Raw genomic sequence first — 22,944 nt, 5'->3', positions numbered from 1 at the left:
TTAAGCACCCCGTACATGTTCCATGAGGATGTTCTGCTTGTCGAGGCTGTGCTTATCTACTGGGAAAACAACATTGAGCCGGTTGGGTCACTTCCACATAATAGCAACATGTCACATGTAGATAGTCACATACAATATGGAGGAATCACCAGGTCTTTATGCTTTTATACCGTGTCTCATGCAACAGGAGTAATAAATGGTGGTACATTGGTTGTTTTTCATATTTTTTTTAGAAATTTTGATGCATGCAAGCCTTTATTATTCGGCTATAATGTGGTTAGGGGCAGTGCAAAACTGCCCTAGTGGTTGGCAAGTACGTTTACATACAATAGGAGTATTATATGTCTCTCTTCTTCAACTTAACAATGAGCCCGTTTTCCATTTCCAGTATAATGGACGGCTTGGGCTGGATGCTCTGCCCTTCCACCAAATTCACATCGAAGTTCCACACCGTTGTAGCAATGACAGTCTTCATTTGCATAATTGCAATGTCCTTGCCGAGGCACATTCTCGGGCCTGAGTTGAATGCCAAGAACTTGTGAGATGGTATGTATCGCAGGTTGTTGCCCTCATCCGAGAGCCACCTATGTGGGTTATAGTCGAGGCAGTCTTTACCCCACACAACCTCCATTCTCCCCATGGAGTGGACAGAAATAAAAATGGTGTCACCGGCATGCACCTCATGGCCACTCGGCATGATGTCATCTACGGCCACCGTCTTGCGCAAGACAGGCGCTGGTGGGTACAGCCTGAGAGTCTCGTACAAGGTGGCTGTCAAATATACTAGAGATTTGGTCTCGTCTGGCTCAAAGATCACCGGGGTACACATGCCTACCGCTACTTTGCGTGATGCAATGGGTGAAAGTTCGTTGCGGATGATTGACACGATGTTAGGGTTTTGGGCAAGGTTGTAGAAGATCCATGTTAGGGTTGTGGCAATTGTGTCCCTCGCAGCGAGCATGTAGCTAATGATCACCGCATGGAGCAAGTCAACATTAGCGTAGTCTGGGTCTTCGAGGAAGGAAGAAATAATATCCACACTCTCTTGTTCCTTGCCATGTCCAGAACGACATGAGGTGATCTTCCTCTTCTCCATCATCTCCCGGACGAGCTCTCGTAGCACCATGCGTGCCGTGTCAAGCTTTCTCTCAGGGCCGATATTTAGCCACCTCATCGACTTCCAACAAGATGCTGGCATCATGAGCCTAAAAAATCCCACCTCCATCACCGTGTCAAGGGCAACCGCTGCGTCCATGGGTGGCATGTCCAAGGATAGGAGCCCTGGATCCACACTGAAGAGAGGCGTAGCAGCCAGGTCAAACATAAGCCTCGACATCAATTCTTGCATGTCGAATGAAGTGCCGGTGATCGCCATGCGGGTGAACAATGGGAGGAGGTTGTTCTCCACCTTGCCACAGAGGTAGGCTGCCATACTGGCAACGATCCGCGGGCTGCTGAGCATGCTCTTGGCTTTCGCACGTTGTCGGCGGCACGGCTCACCGTCGATGGTGAAGAGGCTGCCACCCATGATTTCAAAGATATCGGCGAATTCCGTGCCCTTGGGGAAGTTGGCATGGTTTGTCGTGAAGATGTGTCGGGCGTTCGCAGGGTCACATGTGATGAAGAAGCGCATCCCAGTGCCAGGTGGTCCATGCGCCCTGAAGTTGTGGCCTGATCTTGCGAGGACCAGGGTGAAATAGTCATAGAGGTTGTGGAGGTTGGCCATGAAGGAAGGGAACATGTGCAGTATTGGCCAGTTTGTGGGAAGCACGGCTGGGTTCTTTGATCTACAACTAGCCCTGAGATACAAGCAAACTGGAACAAGTAGAACGAGGAATGTGGAGATGAGCATAATTGACATTGTTATCAGCAGTGTGAGATATGCTACTACTTGAGATTTATTCATCAATTAGCATGGCTATGGCTCCATATATAGACGCCTTCCCTCCATCATAGTGATACTACCTCAGTCCATTGGTACTATACTTGCTAGTATTCTCAGTTAGTGTCAACATAACTCCACTTCATTGGGCTCAAAAGCAGGTGATAGTTGGCAGATTTGGCGATAAGTATGTGAAGTTCAGTACTTGATAACTTTCATTCAAAATTGGATCGCTCCTTACTTAGCTCATCGGGCTATACTTTAGTGTACTTGATCAGTGTCAACATAACTACATAACTACACTTCATTGGGCTCAAAAGCAGGTGACAATTGGCAGATTTGGGGATCAAGTACACTCTTTGATCCCATCGCAAAGAAAAAGTATTCTTGATCCCATCGCCATGTACGCCATTGTCAACATGCAGGGTCATCGTCTTGCGAGGAGGATTCATAGCAGCAGTACCGTACGTGTGGCAGCTGGCTGGCTCAAGTAATATGCAGCACACGTACGTACGGCAGGAGATGGAAGAGATCGACCAGTAATTGTTCAGCACGTCGCATATATGCGCGCGTACGCGTGTGTATATGCTTTGGATTTCAGACACGCTATTCTTCTTCTAGAGCACACATTAGCAGCAGTGTTGAGCAACTGCAGAAGCAAACGCACTCCTAATTAAGATCAAACAAGTAGCCTTCTCAGTTCTCACTGCTTAATTACTTAATTCTACGTCTCTCGTAGCCAATTTGTCATTCTTCTTCCTTGGCATGGGCAGCAAGCATATATATCACATCTATATCATGATGTCCATTCAGATTTAAATTGGGATGGTTACAATATGACGGCTTTGCTAATCTTGTCAAGAATATATAACAAAGGCCGGCCATTGCTTGAACTAGAGATGGAATTTCACGTTCGTGCTATGCGACATACTATATATACATAAGAGGGTTATCCTCACTAACTTATTTATCTCAACATGCAAGCATGCCACCTCAACATACAATTATGAATGGGTGGCTTCGATGGCAAACGCTCGGGCCCAGCCGGCTTGGTCGCCTAGTGGCTCAGTTGTGTCGCGCAATTCTGTTTTTCCAGCGTCACCTTTTTGCAACAAAGATATGTTGCGGAAAGAACTTTTGCAACATTGATGATGTTGCAGATTTTTTTTTTTGCAATGAAAAGATGTCGTAGCAACACCTTCGTCGTTGTCCTCGCCGTTTTGCAACTCCGTCGTTGTTGCAGAAACTCGTCGGCATGCGCTGCATGGCCTGGCAGACATGGGCAACGAAAGCGCGAGGCTGACCCGCTGGTGTCGTGACGCTGTTCCTGAACCCGCTTCGCCCCTGGTGACGGGGACCTCTGGCTGGGATCGCGCCACGGCGTAGGCGGTGTGGGTCTTCCTTTCGGCACCTAGGTGGCTTCAACGGCGAATGCTCGGGCCCAGCCGACTTGGTCGCCTTGCCCTGCATACTCGCCTAGTGGGTCCGAAACAGACCGCTTGTTGCGATGTGCTTTTTGAAAAAGATGCTTAGTTGCAAGAACATGTGTGGATAGCATTTCAGTGGATACAGGGATGAAAGAAAAGATGCGGTGTGCGGGCCCATGAAGACGCATGGTTGACGTTGAGGAACGCGGCGGATGTTAGGGGAAAATCAGTCCATTGAGCACTAGCTTTTCACCAAAGAAGCTCCGGATCGACGACGGGCTGGCTCCTCACTAAGTTGCGCTTACCAGAAGGTAGCACAACCCTGTACCAGCCCGGTGGAGCCCAGTCCCGAACATGCCCCCTAGGCTCAAGCAGGAGTCCTCTGCCGAGTCGACGACAAGGAAGCGGGATAGGCATCGTCGACGTCGATAACAAAATGCTTAATTATGAAAACAAAATTAATAAACACTTAGAAAAATTCAGCATGACCTTTGCTAAAAGCAGGACATATCGAGCGCCTGAATTTTGCCAGAACGTAAACGAATCGATATTTCTGACAAAACATAGGCCACTCGGTTAAACAACTAAGATTGTGACATCTTCAAAATATGACATATATCCACTTCAAATTTGCATATAACAGGAATGTGATAGTTCAAAATATGATCCTAAGATTAATTAGCTAGGGTTCATACTACATTATCCTAAGATTCATACTACATTATCCTAAGATTAACTAGCTAGGGTTCATACTACATTATCCTAAGATTAAACAACTAAGATTAAACACCTAAGATTAAACAACTAAGATAAAAAACCTACATTATCCTAAGTTTCATACTACATTATCCTAAGATTAGCTAGCAGCTAGGTTTCATACTATATACATTTTCCTATGATTAAACAACTAAGACTAGGGAGGAGGAGGAAGGAGGGAGGAGGATGTACCTCTCGGTGGAGGAGGGCCGACGTGGGAGGAGGCTGACGCGGGGGAGGAGGCCGACGTGGGGGAGGGCGGCCGACGCATGGAGGAGGGCCGACGCGGGGGACGGCAGCGTGCGGGGGGTTGACGGCGGCGCGCGGGGGGGATTGAGGGAGGAGTGGAGTGTGTGAGTGAGCTGATGAGGCCGGCCGGGGGCGCGAGCAGGGTAACGGGCCAGCGGCGTGTGGGGGAGGGAGTGGGCTTAACAACAGCGCAGGTAACGGGCCAGCGCTACTACTAAGCCCACTAGCTGTAGCGCCGGCGCACATCACACGCTACAGCTAAGTGGCCTGCCCTTTTGGCCCCGGCGGCCCTCTAAGCAGCAACGCGGCCCGTTTTGGCCGGCGCTACTGGTACATACCAGTAGTGTGGGCGCCCAAACAGACGCAACTACTAAAATTGTATGTATAAGCATTTTCCTAGTAGTGTGTTGGTGCGCTCCTTCAGACGAACGATGCCGCTGCGACTGCGCGTGTGTGGACGCCGCGGAGCAACGACCACCGGAGCAAGCGGGGCGTCCGGAGCAGGCGAGGCGTCCGGAATAGGCGAGGCGTCCGGAGAAGGCGAGGCGGTCCAGCGAACTCTGGCGAAGAGGGACTGGGTGACAGCGGGCCGGGAGACGGGGGACTCGGCGATGTGGGCCCAGGCAGCGTGTGAGTTGGAGGGGAGGCCAGGCAAGGAAGCGGTGACTTAGGCCGCTCCGTCACGGGCTCCGACCCAGCCATAGTAGCCGACGCAAGCTCCGGCCCAGTGGTAGACGGGGCTCCCGAGGCGGGGTCGAGGACGGGAGGCGGTGCATGCACATGCACCGGCCGTTCGACGTGCACCACGGGCGGCGTAGTAGGTCCGTCAGGGAGAAGTTCCAGGCGAGCTCCACGTCCAGTTCCTGCACCATGATTAGGTAACAACACAGGCGAATATGCAACATCTTCAAATTGGCCAGGCATAAGAGGACATAGATGGTGCTGTGGTGGATGAATGAGGCATGGCAGAAAAAGGGAAGACATTCTCATCGAAAATAACATCCCGAGATATGTAGACTCGATTAGTTGGGACGTGGAGACACTTGTAGCCTTTATGGAGAGAACTATACCCAAGAACACACACTTTTTGGAGCGAAACTCAAGTTAGCGATCATTATAAGGACGAAGATGAGGCCAGCAAGCACATCCGAATACCTTGAAAAAGATGTAGTCAGGAGTTTCATCCAAGAGAAGCTCAATAGAATTTTTCATATTAAGAACACGCGTAGGTAATCTGTTAATGAGAAAACACGCGGTGGCAAAAGCATCACTCCAAAAGCGAAAAGCTACAGAAGCATGAGCAAGAAGTGTGAGGCTGGTTTAAACTATATGGCGATGTTTGCGCTCAATAGTGCCATTTTGCTGATGTGTATGTGGGCATGACAAACAATGGGAGATCCCAAGCTTATTAAAGAAAGTGTTCAGGTTGCGATATTCGCCCCCCCCCCAATCTGACTGAACATGGATAATATTATGCTTGAGTAGACGTTCAACATATAACATAAACTGAATGAATATATCAAACACATCAGATTTGCGCTTAAGAAGATAAAGCCATGTGAAACGACTATAGGCATCAACAAAATTGACATAGTAGTTGTGAACACTAACAGATGTTTGTGCTGGACCCCACACATCAGAAAACACAATTTCAAGACGACTGTTTACTTCTCTAGTAGATGAAACAAAAGGTAGCTGATGACTTTTGCCTTGTTGACAGGCATCACACATTGACGTCTCTTCATTGCTAGACTCTAATGGCAGCTTGTGACGGTCGAGTATGTGGTGAACGATGGGTGTGGCGGGATGACCAAAGCGAGAGTGTGATACGTCTCCAACGTATCTATAATTTTCTATTGTTCCATGCTATTATATTACCTGTTTTGGATGTTTATGAGATTTACTTTACACTTTTATATCATTTTTGGACTAACCTACTAACCGGAGGCCCATCCCGAATTGCTGTTTTTTTTGCCTATTTCAGTATATCGAAGGAAAGGAATATAAAACGGAGTCCAAACGGAATAAAACCTTCGGGAGCGATATTTTTGGAACAAACGCAATCCAGGAGACTTGGAGTCGACGTCAAGAAGCAGCCGAGGCGGACACGAGGGTGGACGCGCCCCCTGCCTCGTAGGCCCCTCGTGGCTCCCCTGACCGACTTTTCGCCTATATATATCTACGTACCCCAAAAACATCCAGGAGCACCACGAGAAATTATTTCCACCGTCGCAACCTTCTGTATCCGTGAGAAACCATCTTGGAGCCTTCGCCGGCGCTTCGCCGGAAGGGGAATCGACCACGGAGGGCCTCTCCATCACCACCAAGGCCTCTCCGATGAGTTGTGAGTAGTTTACCACAGACTTTCACTAGTAGAAAAAGGGTCAAACATGAAGCACATTAGTGCCGGTTTGTATTTGAGCCGGCACAAATGTATACATTAGTGCCGGTTCCAACGGCTAGCCGGGCCGCTCTCATTAGTACTGGTTCGTGGCTAATCTTTAGCACCGGTTCGTGCCACGAACCAGTACTAATGACAGTGGTGGCAGGATGTTGTCAGTCTGGGCCCCCTCCAGCACCTTTAGTACCGGTTCTTGGCACGAACCGGTACTAAAGGTCGTCCTACATAAACCCTTCGTCCACCCGAGCTCGCTCTGTTCTTCCCCTTTCCCCTCTCCTCTCTGTTCTTCCCCTCTTCCTCTCGAGCTCATCACACATTTTGCCCAAAATTTGTCAAGATTTGAAGGCCCCCATCCATTCAAATGATCACAAAGGTTAGCAACTTTGTCCTTTCATCTCTCATTGCTATATTAGCTCTTGCAATGCTTTATATAGTTATTAATTTGTGAGTTTAGTAATTTGGGAGGAAATATATATATGTGCTAGTATTTGATTTATATGCAATTTGAGGAGTGAAGTGCATCAAAGGTCCTCAAACTATTTAAAAGGTGTTACGTAGGTCCTCGAACTATGAAAATGGTCATTCAGGTCCTCAAAGTGCAATATGCGTGTCATCCAAGTCCTTGAACTATTTCAGCGGTGTCATGTAGGTCCTTAAACTATTTCAAATGTGTCACATACGTACACACTTATTGCAGTTCAAGGATTTTTGAGGACCTGGATGACACTTTTCATAGTTCGAGGACCTATGTGACACCTTCAAAATAGTTTGAGGACCTAGGGTGCACTTCACTCCAATTTGAGGTTAAAATAACACTTAGTTTGCATATGTAGGTGTGGTTTACTTAGTGCCTTCTAAATCTCCGTCGTAACCACCGTCGATCGCCCGCACCGTCCCGTCGCCGGCACCACCTTGTGGTGAGCCTCTTGTTCATGAAATTTTATATAAAAAATTGATGTTTGTGTGATTTGGATATATAGTTACTCGTATAATAATTATCTTACCCGTACGTTGTTTGTTATACATAGTGCCATGGTTTTGATATCCGTCCCCGCCGGCCCTCGTCCTTGTTATGATTCGGATGTGGTATATTCTCTTTTAAAACTATTTGTTGCATTTCGTGTTTATGACAAATTATGCCCATCAAGTTGACATAGATATTTTTATCTAGGAGGTATGTGAACCGGAAGTTCCAACTGACCCTATTGTCGAGAGGTTAAATTTAGTTGAAAGAGAAAACGAGTACTTGAAAGAAAAATTGAAAAGAATTGAGGGGGAGAAGATGGAATTGGAGTTGCATGTTGCCGATGTCGTCGATGATCACAAGATCAAGAAGGAGAAAATGCGCTTGAAGATTAGAAAGATTAGAAAATATGCCATCGATAGTGAGGCTTGGTATCATTATGCTGTTGGATCAATTGTTACCTTAGTTGCGATCTTGATCACATTTGTTGTTGCATTTAAATGCTTTAGCTAGAGAGTTATTTGTTTGTTGCATTTAAGTGTTGTATGAACTTTATGTATGAACTTGTATTAATTTGGTCTATTTGGTGTTGTGTAATGAAGATGAGCCGGCAATGGATGTACGATGACCGATGCTCTCCCCAGTTCGTTGAGGGCGTGCATACTTTTCTGCTTGCGGCTGAGGCAAACAAGCGGGCGGATGGTTTTATGCCTTGTCCATGTGCTGGCTGTAAGAATGGTCGCAATTACTCTACGTCAAGAACCATTCACGTCCACCTGTTTGAGTCTGGTTTCATGCCCCACTATAATGTTTGGACCAAGCACGGAGAAAGAGGGGTTATGATGGAAGACAATGAAGAAGAAGAGGACGACGACAACTATCCTGGCCATGGGTTCCCTGAATATGATGATACAACAATGGGGGAAGAAGCTGAGCCAGTAATGCGGGAAGAAGCTGAGCCGGCAATGCGGGAAGAAGCTGAAGAAGAGGCGTCAGATGAGCCCATTGATGATCTAGGTCGGGCCATTGCTGATGCAAAGAGAAACTGCGCAAGTGATTTGGAGAAGAAGTTGCAGCGCATGTTAGAGGATCACAAAAAATTGTTGTACCCGAATTGCGTAGGTGACAAGAAAAAGCTGGGCACCACACTGGAATTGCTGCTATGGAAGGCAGAGAATGGTGCATCTGACAAGGGATTTGGAAAGTTGTTGGTAATGATAAAGGATATGCTTCCAAAGGACAACGAATTGCCCGAGAGTACGTACAAAGCAAAGAAGGCTATCTGCCCTCTCGGGTTAGAGGTGCAGAAGATACATGAATGCCCTAATGATTGCATCCTCTACCGCGGTGAGTATGAGGATTTGAACGCTTGCCCGGTATGTGGTGCATTGCGCTATAAGATCACCCGCGATGAGCATGGTGATGTCGAGGGCGAGCGCCCCAGGAAGAAGATTCCTGCCAAGGTGATGTGGTATTCTCCTATAAAGAGCATGCCAAGGCGATGCGATGGCACAGAGAAGACCGTAAGAAAGACGAAAAGTTGAGAGTACTCGCTGACGGGTCGCAGTGGAGAAAAATCGAAAGAAAGTACGGGAAGGAGTTTGCAGATGACGCAAGGAGCGTATGGTTTGGTCTAAGCGCAGATGGCATTAATCCTTTTGGGGAGCAGAGCATCAAGGACGCTGCTCTTAGGAAGATGGCGGTTGCATTCAAGAACCACAAGAATCGTGAATGGGACAAGTACGTCAAGGGAGGAAGGAAGACTCTAGTATTCGAGGGAACACTAGAGAACCAACGTGCTCATTGGGACGATTTCATGAAATTCAAGGATTCGGAATTAGCTAAGGAACGGTCGAGAATAAACAAGAAGAATGCTGAAAAAAAGGATAAGTTCCATAAGCTGGGGCCAGGTGGCTATGCGGTGGCAATGCCTAAGTGGGATAAGTCTGAGAAAGAGATGGAGGATGCAGGTGCCACTCCGGTTACTAAGAGCTGGCCCCCCAGGGTCAGGACTTGGTTCTATGCGCATGGGGGGAGTTGGACCCGAAGACAGGCAATGTTTCGATGAGGGCAAGTCCGAAGGGAGCCGACGATGCGATACTTGTTGCAATAGAAGAGGCACGATCGGGGGTGTTCCAGCCCAACAGAGAGAACGACGAGCTTACGCGTGCCCTGGGAAATCCTGAACACTTGGGAAGAACATGAGGCAAGGGCGCTATTCCGTGGTATGAGGGGTTCTCAGACTGGAACACCGACTACAGAACCCGTGCGAGAAAGAAGATTGCGGAGGAGAAGAAGAGGAAGATGGAGGAGGAGCAGAGGAAGCGGGACTATGAACGCCTTCAAGGCCTAGAAGCAAGTCAAGCGGAATTGGTAGTCAAATTCCAGCGGCAGCAGGAGCGGATGGACTCACTTACCCAGCAAAGGGGGTCTCAGCAGCTGCAGCAGCTAGCGAATGATCCAGCATTGGATAGCACCGCCCCATCCATGCCGAGAAGCAGCGTGGGTTCTGCCCCGGACGACGCAATGCTGGTTAGATACCCCGTGGATGACATCACGGAGAACACTAGCTGCGAGCTACACGTCAAAATGAAGAACATATCCATGAAGGTGGCGGACGCCGTTGCTTTTACAAATCCCCCCGAGGCAACCTTCCATTGCAACCCGATTCCAGCGGGCTATGCTCGTGTCTTGGTTGATGAGGTGGTGGACCCATATTCGGAGCCAGAGCTTGACTATCCTGGAGGTGACGACGAGCACTTTCTCGGAGACGCCAAACATCGTATCATCCTATAGAAAAAGGATTGCATCATCATTCGAAGGCCACCGACACCGCGTCAGTCGACTCCTCGTCGAAGTCCGCCACCGAGTCAGCAGTCTCCCACTCCTGCAAGTCCACCAAGTCCGGCAAAGTGTCAGGCCACTCCTAGATAAAAAAATATATGTCACGTTGCTCGGCATAATTTTCATAAACACTAAATGAATCTAATAGTTATAGAAGATAATATATATACCACATCCGAATCATAGACAGGACGAGGGCCGACAGAGGCGCATACCAAAACCATCGCACTATATAATAACAAACAATAATAAGTAAGAAAATTACACAAGTATCTATCTAAATCATACAAGTAAGAACTTTTTTCTTTTAGAAAGAAGATAAGAACAAGAGGCTCACCACGGTGGTGCCGGCGACGAGATCAGCACGGGCGATTGACAGCGGTGAGGACGGGGCCGGGACATGACGAACAACCTAACCTAGACAAATCTTGAGGAAAATGGAGCTTGGACAAGGATTTTCGAGAGGAGAAAGCTTAAGTGTGGCTCGAGCATTTCATCAAACACCTCATGTGCATAGGAGGTGAGCTAGAGCACAACACACCTCTCACCCACCTCTCTCAAAAAAAACAGAGCACTCCACTGCTCTACTTGCGGGCTAGGGGTATATATAGGCATGCCATTGGTCCCGGTTCGTGGCTGGAACCAGGAGTAAAGGGCAACCTTTGGTCCCGTTTCAAGCCACCAACCGGGACCAATGGTGGTGGTCCAGGAGCGAGGACCATTAGTCCCGGTTCGTGTCTCGAACCGGGACCAAAGGAGCCAGACGAACTGGGACCTACGCCCCACGAGGCCCAGCCGCCCCCCTGGCCTCACGAACCGGGACCTATGCACCCATGGCTCCCGGTTCGTGAGTGAACCGGGACTAATAGGCTTGCCCTGCTTGGACCAAAGCCCTGTTTTCTACTAGTGACTAACACGATAACTTATGTATAAATAGGATGGCAATGACCATATGGCAGATCTGATAACTTATTTACAAACACCATGCTAACTTCTAGACGAGAGGAGGGGAGTTATTCAAAAGATACCACCAATAACTTTTGTGTAAAATCGCATGGTTAATATACGTACCGCAGACGTGATAACTTAGGTAGACACTAGGATAACTTTTTACCTGTGGAAAAAAAGTTGTTGAATGCAGACCCCCCATAACTTCTATATAAATAGGATGGTAATAGACACACCGCAGACCTGATAACTTCAGTACAAACACCGCGGTAACTTTTGAACAAGGGGAGGGAAGTTGTTCCAAACATAGCGCCGGTAACTAAAGTTAAATTTGCAAAGTAAAAACCTCATTTTTTGGGGGAATTTCACCTAAATTTGTAGGAAGTTCATGGTCACATTTTTGAAAGAGCAACGTCAGTTCTACGTACTAATTTACAAAAACTGTACCAGCTAGTTCAACCTGACGAGGATTAACCAAAGTTGTGGGGGTGGTTGCAATGCAAATTAACATGTGTATAGAGGTTTTTTCCAATATCACCCCTAAAAATTTGATCTGAAGTTATTTTTGTGCTACTAATGGAGAAATGAGAAGGCCTCAACATAAATCATGCAGCGCTGAAGAACAATACCCTGACTCCAATTTTAGATGAAGCCATAGCTGGCAAGCAAAACAAGAAATGATGACGCTTAAGCCTCAGTAGTCCTCCATGGACATTGTGTCCAGCGACTTGACCTAAACAATACGTCGTCACCACTCTCCATTGTGGCATGTGGAGTCCAGCACAGCTGATCATGGACACAAGGATTCGAGCATCAACTAGCGCTGCCATTTCGCCATCGTACTTGGAAAGTCCAGTGTCACAATGTGCATCCACATCTATGGAAGAATATTGAGGCATAAAAACGGATAGTAGGTACAACCATGTGATCTTGAGTATACATTCCTTGGTACGTATATACCAGTAGTGCTTGCCTGTCCCCGAGAAAGGGTAGCAAAAAACTTAACGTCTCATCCACACAGTACAAGTATGGATTATATTTAAAGTCCATTGTGGAACCCCGCAAAAAACAGAGAACATTATGACAACTACTATTGCCCACCAATAATGGCAACCACAAGTTCCTGTAGTCGACGCTCCTATTATTTGTGCCATGATGCTTTGTCTCACAATGGTTTAGAAACATTATGATTAAATTTTCAAAGGTTATTTCGCAAAGTAGAAAAACCACTTTCTTGTTGTAGTTTCCATAAATATGCTGGAAGGTCACATTCACATTTCTGAAAGAGCCATGCCATTCCTACGAACTTATTTAGGAAAGTAGTACCACCTAGTACAATGTGATGAGGATTAACAAAAAATATGAAGGTGGTGGCAATGCAGATTAACTAGTGTAGGGAGTTTTATTTCCCTTATCGGTCCTGAAAAGAATGGATCTGACTAATCAAAATATAGCATGCCTTCCTTTTTCATTTGAACACACGTTTGTCGTTGCCATTTTTGTCCTCTTATCATCATCCACTGATGTACGTAGCTCATTTCAAATTCAAATTTTGCCCATGTATAATTATTCTTCGTGTCCATGGACTGGTGAGTTCATCGAAATCTCGAATATTTCGTAAACTTGATTCCAATAAAAGAATTCAATGTGCAATTTGAAATGTGATTTTGTTTGGGAAGCGGGCAGCAACTTAGGCCAGTTCTTATCACATGATCCTATTGATCACATACTTTCGTTTATTTACTAAATTTAATTTAACGTGGTGTTTTTTAATGTTCTCAAGAAGATAATATATGCATCATGGACCTGATAACTACTTTGGTAACTTTGACCTGGAAAAAAGCTTGTTGAGAACATAACCCCAGCAACTACTTTGTAGATATGATTATAATATATGCATCATGGACCTGATAACTTAGGTACAAAAGCCACGGTAACTTTAACCCAAGGAAAAGAAAATATACCGGTAACCTATGTGTAAATAGCTTGGTAATATACACCGCCTAGACCTGATGACCTATGTACAAACATGTCGGTAACTTTTTGATGGGGGGACAGATTGTTGAAGAACACACCCCCTGATGACCTATGTACAAACATGCCGGTAACTTTTTGATGGAGGGAAAGGTTGTTGACAAACACACCCGGGTAATTGTTTTGTAAATATCATGGTAAAATACACATCATAGGCCTGATAACCATGTACAAACACCGTGGGTATGTTTTGGACGCGAGAGAGAGAGATCTTTAAAAAACAAAACCCCAGTGACTTCTCTCCATGTTAATATACACCATGGATGTATGGTAACTTACTTATCCCATGGGTAGGCTTTCAAAATAAGAAAGTCAAGGATGACATAGGCTTTTTTGTCATCTAGTGCATGTAAAAGAAGGTTGGAGAATCCACAAACGTTATAACTTATATAGCACACACATGGTAACTTTTTTGACCGACGAAAAGTCGACGGAACATGTCAGTATGAGATCTATTTTCAAAGCTCTCATCAAGACCGATTTGTTATGTGGAAACAACTTTTCGATGGACCGGGGGTTTGAGTAACAAAACATTTTAGATTTTTAAAATAGGGAAATCTAGGATGACATTAGTTTTTATGCGCCTCTAGTTCATTTGCACGTGGAAGAATGTTGGAGGATCATTTTTATGCCCTGGTAATTTTTATATAAACAAGATGGTAACTATAGCGTGGACATATTATGCAAAAATCTTTATATAATTTGACCACAGCAAGAGTACGGTCTTCCCTGCCTATATATACACAGCACACACTGCCCTGGCAGCTGGGAGTTAAGAGCATCTTACGAATTAGGTGTGATAAACCATAACATAATGAGCATCATAGTGACCAAGTCATCGCCGGTGGTTGTCGCAGGCCCATCGGAGCTGGGGACGGCAACCGGTGGCATCATCAACCTCTCCTCTTTCGACAAATGTTTCGCTCCTGTTCCTGTCGGGCTGCTTCTCATTTTCGAGCAGCCAATCAATGAGCCCATTGAGACAATCAAGAAGGCCCTGTCGCAGGCACTGGTGCTCTACCAACCTATGGCTGGCCGCCTCGTCACCGGACCTGACGACGAGCCGATCTACATCTTGTGCACGGGCGAGGGAGTCTTGTTCGTGGGCGCTTCGGCTAGCTGTGCGCTTGAACAATTCAGGACGTCCCCGCTGCTGCTTGGGGACCTCGCCGTCCGCTACCCTGCAGAGTACTGCCTTCCCGGTGACCCCATGCTGCTGATGCAGGTGACCGAGTTCGCCTGTGGCGGGTTCGTCGTGGGCGTGACGTGGAACCACGTCCTGGCCGACGCCGCGGGGATGGCGCAGTTCCTGCAGGCCGTCGGCGAGCTTGCCCGAGGGATGCCAGTGCTGTCCGTCCTTCCGGTCAGGTCCGAAGCCGACGGCATGCTCCTGGGCATCCCGCCGTCAGTCGTCACCGCGATGAGGTCTCAGATGCGCGTCGGAATGGAGGAAATGGCCGGCATCGACGTCACCATCTCATGGAGCCTGATCAGCTGCATCAAAGCCGAGTGTGGCGGCGACTGCACTGTGTTCGACGCCGTCGCGGCTGTTCTCTGGCAGTGCCGCACCCGCGCGGTTATCTCCGACCCCGACACGCCCGCGCCCCTTGTCTTCCCGTGGCTCGTACGTGCCAAACACGGCTACTACGGCAACTGCGTCATGGGGCAGCCGGTCCAGGCGCAGAGCGGCCTGGTGGCCAACAGCTACATCAAGGACCTGGTGAAGCTCATCAGGCTCGCCAAGGAGAAGACACCGGACATACTCACCAACGGCGGCGGAGGGGATCAACAGCAGCAGGTGGCAACCCCGAAGTACAACAAGCTTGTTGTGACGAGCTGGAGGAAGCTTGGGCTCAACGCGGTGGACTTTGGGCGCGGGGGGCCGCTGCGGGTGTTGCCGCCGCCGTCACCGGCAGAGCGGACGGCCATGAACATCTGCATCTTGTGTCCGCCATGCAAGGGGAAGGACGGCGTCAATATCGTGTCCCACTGCGTCAAGCCTGAGCACGCCGATGCCTTCCGACGGGAGTTGGCCGCCACCATGAACTTGCACCTGCTTGCACGTTTCTAGTGCATGCACATCTACCCGTACCACCATGCATGAAGAATAAATGCCGTCAAGGAGTTCACCACGCATATATTATAGTCAATATATACAAATCCAATATATAACCAATAAAATTGCACTTTGTCATATCTTTCTTTTAAGTTATGTAAGTTTTAATAAGATTTAAATAAACATTTGTATCCTTTCTTCTGACATCAAATATTTCAATCATTCTTATATTTACAAACTGGGGCAGCGCGTAAAGGATTGGATGGGGTACACACGGGACAATGATTTTATCCAGGTTCATGCCCTCATGGTGAGGTAACACCCTACATACTACATGTCGTCACTACTAGGAGAAACCCTACTAGCAGCGCTGGAAATACCTATACCAGTAGCGCCGGAGGCAGCGCTCCTACAAACACGCTACAGCTAGTTGTAGCAGTAGCGCTGGTCCAAGCAGCGCTACTGGTAAGTATGGTTGGTGGTACCGCAGCTTGGACCAGCGCTACTGCTAACTCTGTGTAGCGCTGTACGAAAGCAAACGCTGCTGCTAAATCAGCGCTGCCGCTAATCGCCTACCAGCGCTTCTACTAATATTCCTACTTTCACAAATTTATTTCCCCTCTACGTATTTGTGATGTATTTGTGCATGCTCTATACAGTAGTTTCATCATATCATAATAAACATACATTACTCTCATTATATCATACACATACAGTAGTCTCGTCATACCATCATCATCATCATCCAACATAAATATCATCACATCTCAAAAGTAGTGATACACAAGTCATGTCATGTCTCGAGTAAATGCAACTGCATGGTCATGGTACACAAACAAGTTTCACCATCTCTATCTAAACCATGATGTAGAAGAGAAGAGCGATCAGTATGAGCAAGAGCGCGGCTATGTAGTACTTCTTGAGGCACCAGTTTTGCTCCTCTCTTGCCGGAGCGTCCACCTCAAGTAACTATTTTTTGCTTCAGCTCTGTTGTCGAACCCTCTGTGGCTAGCGCCCGGGTACCTGTCCACCTGGGCCTGAGCGTCTGGACAATGGCCGTACACTCCTCCCAACGAATACGGCAAAGCAGTCCTTCGCCATGTCTGATCTATGTACATGCATCGTCAGTTGATGAATTCAACGATAATATGCCACATAATGTACTTGATAAACACAAAGAGGCATAATTAGCAAAATACCAGCAACCTATAGTAAACATAAATAAGGAAGTTTCTCATACCCAAACTAATTAACTAGAGTGATCTATGCTCGTTCAGGATGACGGTTTAATTACAACACAGGGTTTCGTCGTGCATAAATTCAAAGTTTTGCCACAGAAAGACAGTAGTGACACATTGTCATCGATAGTTAGTCCTCCATGTCGACGGTCCAATCTTCATAGTTAGGGAGGAAGCACCCGAACTTGTTGAAAGGCTTCAGGTCCAGACGCTGAGCGAGTAGCAGTGCTCGGACATCATCTCATGTGATTGGCCCATGGTAGAACATTCCTGTTAGTTCGAGGACCTCCTTCATGATCACTTGGGCAAGTTCACACTGTACATGATAAAACTCATCTACGATTCGATGATCCGGTGTCCTTCCTATGCTTATGGCCCAGTTGACAATCTCGGCATCGTTGGAAGTAGCTGACATGCGAAGGCGTTGATTATCCCTTCTGTACTCGAGCATGTGATGTATGAGGTAGAATCCATCAGCCTTACTGGTGTACGGTTGCTGGATGCAGCAGAAGTGATATCCGCGGATGACTTACATTGGATGATAAGGCATAAGAATCGTTTCCTTGTCCTTATTAGCGATCATGAACTCGCCGATGTACTTGCTCGCATAGTCACCATGCTCTTTGCAGACCGCCAAGAAGCTCTCGTGCATATAGTACGGGTCCGTGATGCACATATATTTTATGTTCTCGCGCCTGATGATGTAGTTGAGATACATCGGATACATGCGGATGAACTAGAAATCCAGCTTGGTCATGTGGAACATATCATAGATGTAGTCAAATCACATAATGAACTTATCCACGGGCCATCTCTCGACGTACAACTTCCCACCCGGCACGTGAGCCGCGTAAAGCAGGTGTCCTTGTTTTTTCGAGATGAGAAGGCTTTTCTCTCTAGCGAGCACATCTTCATGAAGTCTCCGTAGACCATTGTCCTGTATGTGCTCTACCGCTTTCAGAGGTAGGATCGGGTGGCCGACAACATGGAAACGCTCTGCATCTTTGATTGGTATTCTTTCTACCTCCCAATGCTTCAGAAGTGGCTAGCTGTTTGAAGCAGCTCTGGCGCCTTTAGGGCCTTTCTTGTTCGGTCTCCTCCTTTGCTTCTTGGCGGGTGGTGATAGTGAGCCCACCATACCTTCCCTAACCACCACCCCTAGTGTCATCGGACTAATCAGAGGATGACCCTCGGGTTCTTGTTGCTGGGTAGAGGCAGCGTATGGAGGCGTCTCCTGTGAGGATCGCATGAAGAGAGACTTTTTGCAATCGGCCTTAGGACGTTCTGGCTCCGGCAAGTTAGGAAGCATCAACTCATCTCCATGCTCATAGCCCGAGTCATAGTCTTGAGCCATCAATCCTCCATCATCATAGGCAGTATTGAAATACTTGAGACGGTCATCATCCTCCCCCTCCATGACATCATCAACATTTTCTTCTTCGACTGGGGCGAGGTTATCTGACACTAATGGTGGTTCTCCCTTGCGTCGTCTTCTATCACCCGCCACGACAAGTGCAGGTAATTGGGTCGGTGGGGTAGTGTTCATACCTTCTTGAGGAGCCGTCGTTGGTGTCCTACCGGGCGCCTCGACACGAAGAAGAGTCTTCGGCCAAGGCAAGAACCAGCTCTTGCATGCGCCAATCTGTTTAGGGGTCTTATCGTCATCGACTGGTACTGAAGGAGGCAAATCCTCAAAGCCAGTTTTGACACTCGCCACGTTAAACTTGAAGACACCATGGGGCATCTATCGGTTGTGGAACATGTGGTCTTTCGGCTCCACGATCGTTGCCTTTCCCACACCCACCTTTTGGCCGTTGATGTCGTACAGTAGGGTGCACGGGGTTTCGTAGGCCTACGAAGACATGTCTACGATGTCAAACATCTGAAAGGCAACTGAAACGGAAGTAAGAACCATGCGAATCCAAGGTAGTACAAAAATGTTCAATTCTAAAACATGGCAGTGGCGGCGGTAGTGGCAAGGCAGTGGCGGCTGTGGCGGAGCAGGCACACACGGCCAAGGGCGCGCGAGTGCGTGCGGGCTAGCACATGGTGCGGCAGGGCTCGACCAGACGTGGCTTGGGGCCGCAGGACCAGGGCAAGGGGAGCACGGGCAGAGCGGTGGCAACCGCCGTGGGCTTTGGGCGCACGGGGCGATGGACCATACGACACAATTTTGAGAGGGGGAGAGCGGTAAACGGAAGGGGTCCTCACCGCGGTGCCGACGGCGAGGTCGAGGAGGCTGGGGAGGCTCGAGCGACGATGGATCGAAGCGATGTTGTACGGCGGTCGAGTTGGGGTAGAAGATGCAGGCGGCGGTGGTGGAATTCTCCGGCTTAGAACTCGTAGCGCAGGTGAAGAAGGATAGGGCGGCGGAGTTGCTGGTCGAGCTGGTGCAGCTCGGGGTGGAGCCGGAGCGTGCAGACGACGATGGCACGGTGAGCTCCCTGCTCGGGAGCGAGCAGAGGAGGCGAGGGAGAGAGGGGGAGGGGGAGAACGAGTGAGCAAGGTGGAGGGGAGGAGCCCAATGGGTCATTATGGGCGGCGTCCTTTTCTTTGAGGCAGCGATGGTCGGCGAGGTGGTCGGGTGGTGACCACCGGGCGCGGCGCACGGTCGGTTGAACAAGGAGGGAAGGCGAGAGACGACTGAGGGGGAATAGAGTGTTGTTGGGCCGGCTGGCTCGGGCGGGCTAAATCCCAGAGGGGGAACATGGGTTTTCCTTCTTTTTTTTTATCCTTTTCTCTTTTCTTTTTCTTTTAACTTTTTTGTTTCTTTTTAGTTACACTTTTATTTTAGGTTTTTCAAATGTAAAACTTTTTCCATAAATAGATTTGCAAATTAACCCACTACCACACAAAGTTTGGCACATTAATAAATTAGTTCAAAGTTTTATATCTTTTAAAAGGCATTTAATAATTGCTTTAGGCCACTGTTTTAATTATTTTTGGGCAATGAAACACTTTACAAAAAATTGAATTCACCACCATAAATATCTCTGGATTATTTGTCACATTAAGAACATTTTAGTTTTACTGTTTGAAGAAATAATATTTGACTTGCATTTTTAAATTTGAATTTGAGTTTGGTTTGAGACAAAGTGAAGATTAACAACTTAATTATGATGACATGGCATCATTAGACATGAGATTAGTGTAGCAGGATAATGGGAGTGTTACATCATGTTGCTCCCTTCATCCCATTTGGTGTCACCTTTGTCGGCGTGCGGTCATGTTATGTTGGCTAACGGAGTGCCCCACCAAGAAGCCGTTGTAAAATTGTCATTGCCATCGTATTCCGTAAAAAACATAAACATATGTCTTTTGCCTGCATGGCCTTCGGTGGTTGGATTTATCTCCGGATGCCTACAGACAGAGCCCCGTTAGTGTATAACGGTTATGTCGGTACTTTCCCTTCGTGTATACCATAGCGACCATGTATACATTATTTTCAACAGATAAAGCCACCGTGTCGTGCTCGTGATGATGCCTGATGACCCACAAGTATAGTTGATCAATCGTAGTCTTTTGATAAGTATGAATGTTGAAGCCAATGAGAAGCAGAAGGAATCAATAAGCAGGTTTCAGCAAAGTATTCTCTGCAGGTGCTGTAAAACGGTTCTGACAGATAATTTGATACTGATATAATTTGTAACAAGTAACAAATAACCAAAGTAGCAAGGTGTAGCGAAGTGGCACAATCATTTTTGTTGCAAAGGATAATCTGTAAGTACTTCTTATAGTGATTAAAACATTGTCGAGGACGCATAGGAATTTCGTCTAGTTACTTTCACCGTGATTCATAGACTCACATTCATTGTTTTGATAAGTTGTTATGTGGGTGCATCGGAGCTAAGGTGTTGTTCTTACTTGAAAAAACAACCTACTTATGATTACCCCCTCTCTCAAGCATCTGTAACTACAAGAGAAGAATTAAGATAAATCTAACCATAACATTAAACATGTGGATCCAAAACGGCCCCTTACGGAACAACTCATAAACTAAGGTTTAGGTATTTGTCACTCCCACAACCAATCATCTACAAACTAATCCCACAATGCCTTCCCCTAGGCCCAAACATGGTAATGTGTCATGTAGTCGACGTTCACACGACACCACTAGAGAAAGAATAACACAACACATCATCAAAACACTACACAAAAATCAACTTCACATGATTACTCATGAGATGACTTCCCCCATGTCCTCTAGAACAAACCAAACTACTCACAAATTATATTCATGTTAATGATTAAAGGAGATATATAAGTGTTGAACAATCTGAACATATAATCATTCACCAATTAAACCAACTAGCATCAACTACAAGGTGTAATCAACATACTAACAATCCATAGATACCAATCGGAGGTTTAAGACAAAAATTGAATACAAGAGATGAACTAGTGTTTGGAGATAAGATGGTGCTGGTGAAGATGTTGATGGAGATGAGTCCTCCAACAATGAGAGGAGCGTTGGTGATGACAATGACTTCAATTCCCCCCCGAAGGGATGTATCCTCGGCAGAATCACTCTGTCGGAGAGCAAAAGTGCTCTTTCCCAGGTTCCGCCTCGAGACGGCAACGCATGAGAGGAGCGTTTGTGATGATGATGGCTTCAATTCCTCCCGGAGGGATGTATCCTCGGCAGAATCACTCCGTCGGAGAGCAAAAGTGCTCTTTCCTAGGTTCCACCTCGAGACGGCAACGCCTCGTTCCGAAAGTCTTCTTCTCATATTTTCTAGGATAAACCTTGGTTCTTAACTAAGGGAAATACTAAGTACTCATGTGCTTCATCAGCTTTCCGCTTCGGGGAATCCAATAACTCCTATGGGAGTAGCAAGACTCTCTCAGCGATTGCCGAAGGTCAAGGTTGGAGCAGTGAATCTTCACGATGGCCCAGCCTATCCGAGTTCCTTCCCGACACGCTGACACCTTCCACTTCCACATATGCGCCTTTGCCTCTTGGAGGCGCCGAATGATACGTCTCCAATGTATCTATAATTTATGAAATATTCATGTCATGTTGATAATAATTTTATATGGTTTTGTTATGATTTAATTAGAACTAACCCGGACTGACGCTGTTTTCAGCAGAACAATCGTTATGTCATTTTTATGCAGAAATAAAAGTTCTCGGAATAGGCTGAAAATTTACGGTGATTTTTTGTGGACTAGAAGAGATCCCCGAAGATTCGTGGGAGGACCAGAAGACCCACGAGGGCATGACAAGCTCGCTAGGCGCGCCATACCCCCAGGGTGCTTGCAGTGAGCTTGTCGCAGCCTCGTGGACCCCCTTGACGTGAGACTGATGCCAAAAGTTCCTACAAATACATACCCCCTGAAAGAACACTAGATGAGAAGTTCCGCCGCCGCAAGCCTCTATAGCCACGGAAACTCAATCGGGATTCTATTTCGGCACCTTGCCGGAGGGGGAAATCATCACCGGAGGCCGTCTTCATCATCTCGGCGGCCACCATGATGAGGAGGGAGCAGTTCACCCTCGGGTCTGAGGGTATGTACCAGTAGTTATGTGTTTGATCTTTCTCTCTCATGTTCTTGATTTGGCACGATCTTGATGTATCACGAGCTTTGTTAATTGTTTGACACGAGAAAAATATCTAAACTCCTTGAAGAAGGGAAGAGGGGAGATGAGGGCATTGTCACCACTACCGACGACGCGCCCGGATTGGGCGGCTTCAAGTCGCTATCCCAGGGGCCGCGGCCGTTTCTCATCGTCTGATCGGTCTCCGCGCTGCCGCAAGGCCCGCAACAACGACTTTTATGTACGTCTCCTCCGGCTAGATGCCAACTCCATCGACGCTGCCGCACGAGCGCGTCTCCTGGGAATCTCTCGAGTCTCGATGCATCTCTCTTCTCCTGCTATTGCGTCCGGCGCAGCTCCTTCGCCGAGGTAGTCCAGAGCTCCGCCTGCTTAATATCTTGGCCAAGTTTTTTGAGCTCATGTACAAATGAAAGAATCGATCGCCGGGCAGCCGGAGGATTAGCTGCTCTGCTCTTGCATGATGTTCACTTTTGTAATGCTCATTTTGCCATTCTGTAATGTACACTTATGCTGCAACTCCATTCAGTTCCCTTCTGTCACTTGCATCTCATGGTGATGTTCAATTCAGTGACCAAAGTCTCCAAA

General features: G+C 47.3%; 2 protein-coding genes across 2 annotated transcripts; one reads left to right on the top strand and one right to left on the bottom strand.

The window, feature by feature from the left end:
• Positions 1–204: 204 nt before the first annotated feature.
• LOC123039869 (noroxomaritidine synthase 1-like) lies at positions 205–1,874 on the bottom strand. The gene has a single exon (XM_044462862.1). The coding sequence runs from the start codon at positions 1,859–1,861 to the stop codon at positions 338–340; it is 1,524 nt and encodes a 507-aa protein (XP_044318797.1). The 5' UTR covers positions 1,862–1,874; the 3' UTR covers positions 205–337.
• Positions 1,875–14,313: 12,439 nt separating this feature from the next.
• Positions 14,314–15,576, top strand: LOC123039868 (acyl transferase 15-like). Its single transcript, XM_044462861.1, has one exon. The coding sequence runs from the start codon at positions 14,320–14,322 to the stop codon at positions 15,574–15,576; it is 1,257 nt and encodes a 418-aa protein (XP_044318796.1). The 5' UTR covers positions 14,314–14,319.
• The last annotated feature ends 7,368 nt before the right edge of the window (positions 15,577–22,944 follow it).

This window comes from Triticum aestivum, chromosome 2B, assembly GCF_018294505.1.
Source record: "Triticum aestivum cultivar Chinese Spring chromosome 2B, IWGSC CS RefSeq v2.1, whole genome shotgun sequence".
Taxonomy (NCBI): Eukaryota; Viridiplantae; Streptophyta; class Magnoliopsida; order Poales; family Poaceae; genus Triticum; species Triticum aestivum.
The sequence above is the reverse complement of the archived record's forward strand: the minus strand, read 5'-3'. Positions and strand labels throughout refer to the sequence as shown.

Coding starts and splice junctions, on each gene's coding strand:
- LOC123039869 (XM_044462862.1), bottom strand. CDS start 1,861: ATGTCAATTATGCTCATCTCCACATTCCTCGTTCTACTTGTTCCAGTT.
- LOC123039868 (XM_044462861.1), top strand. CDS start 14,320: ATGAGCATCATAGTGACCAAGTCATCGCCGGTGGTTGTCGCAGGCCCA.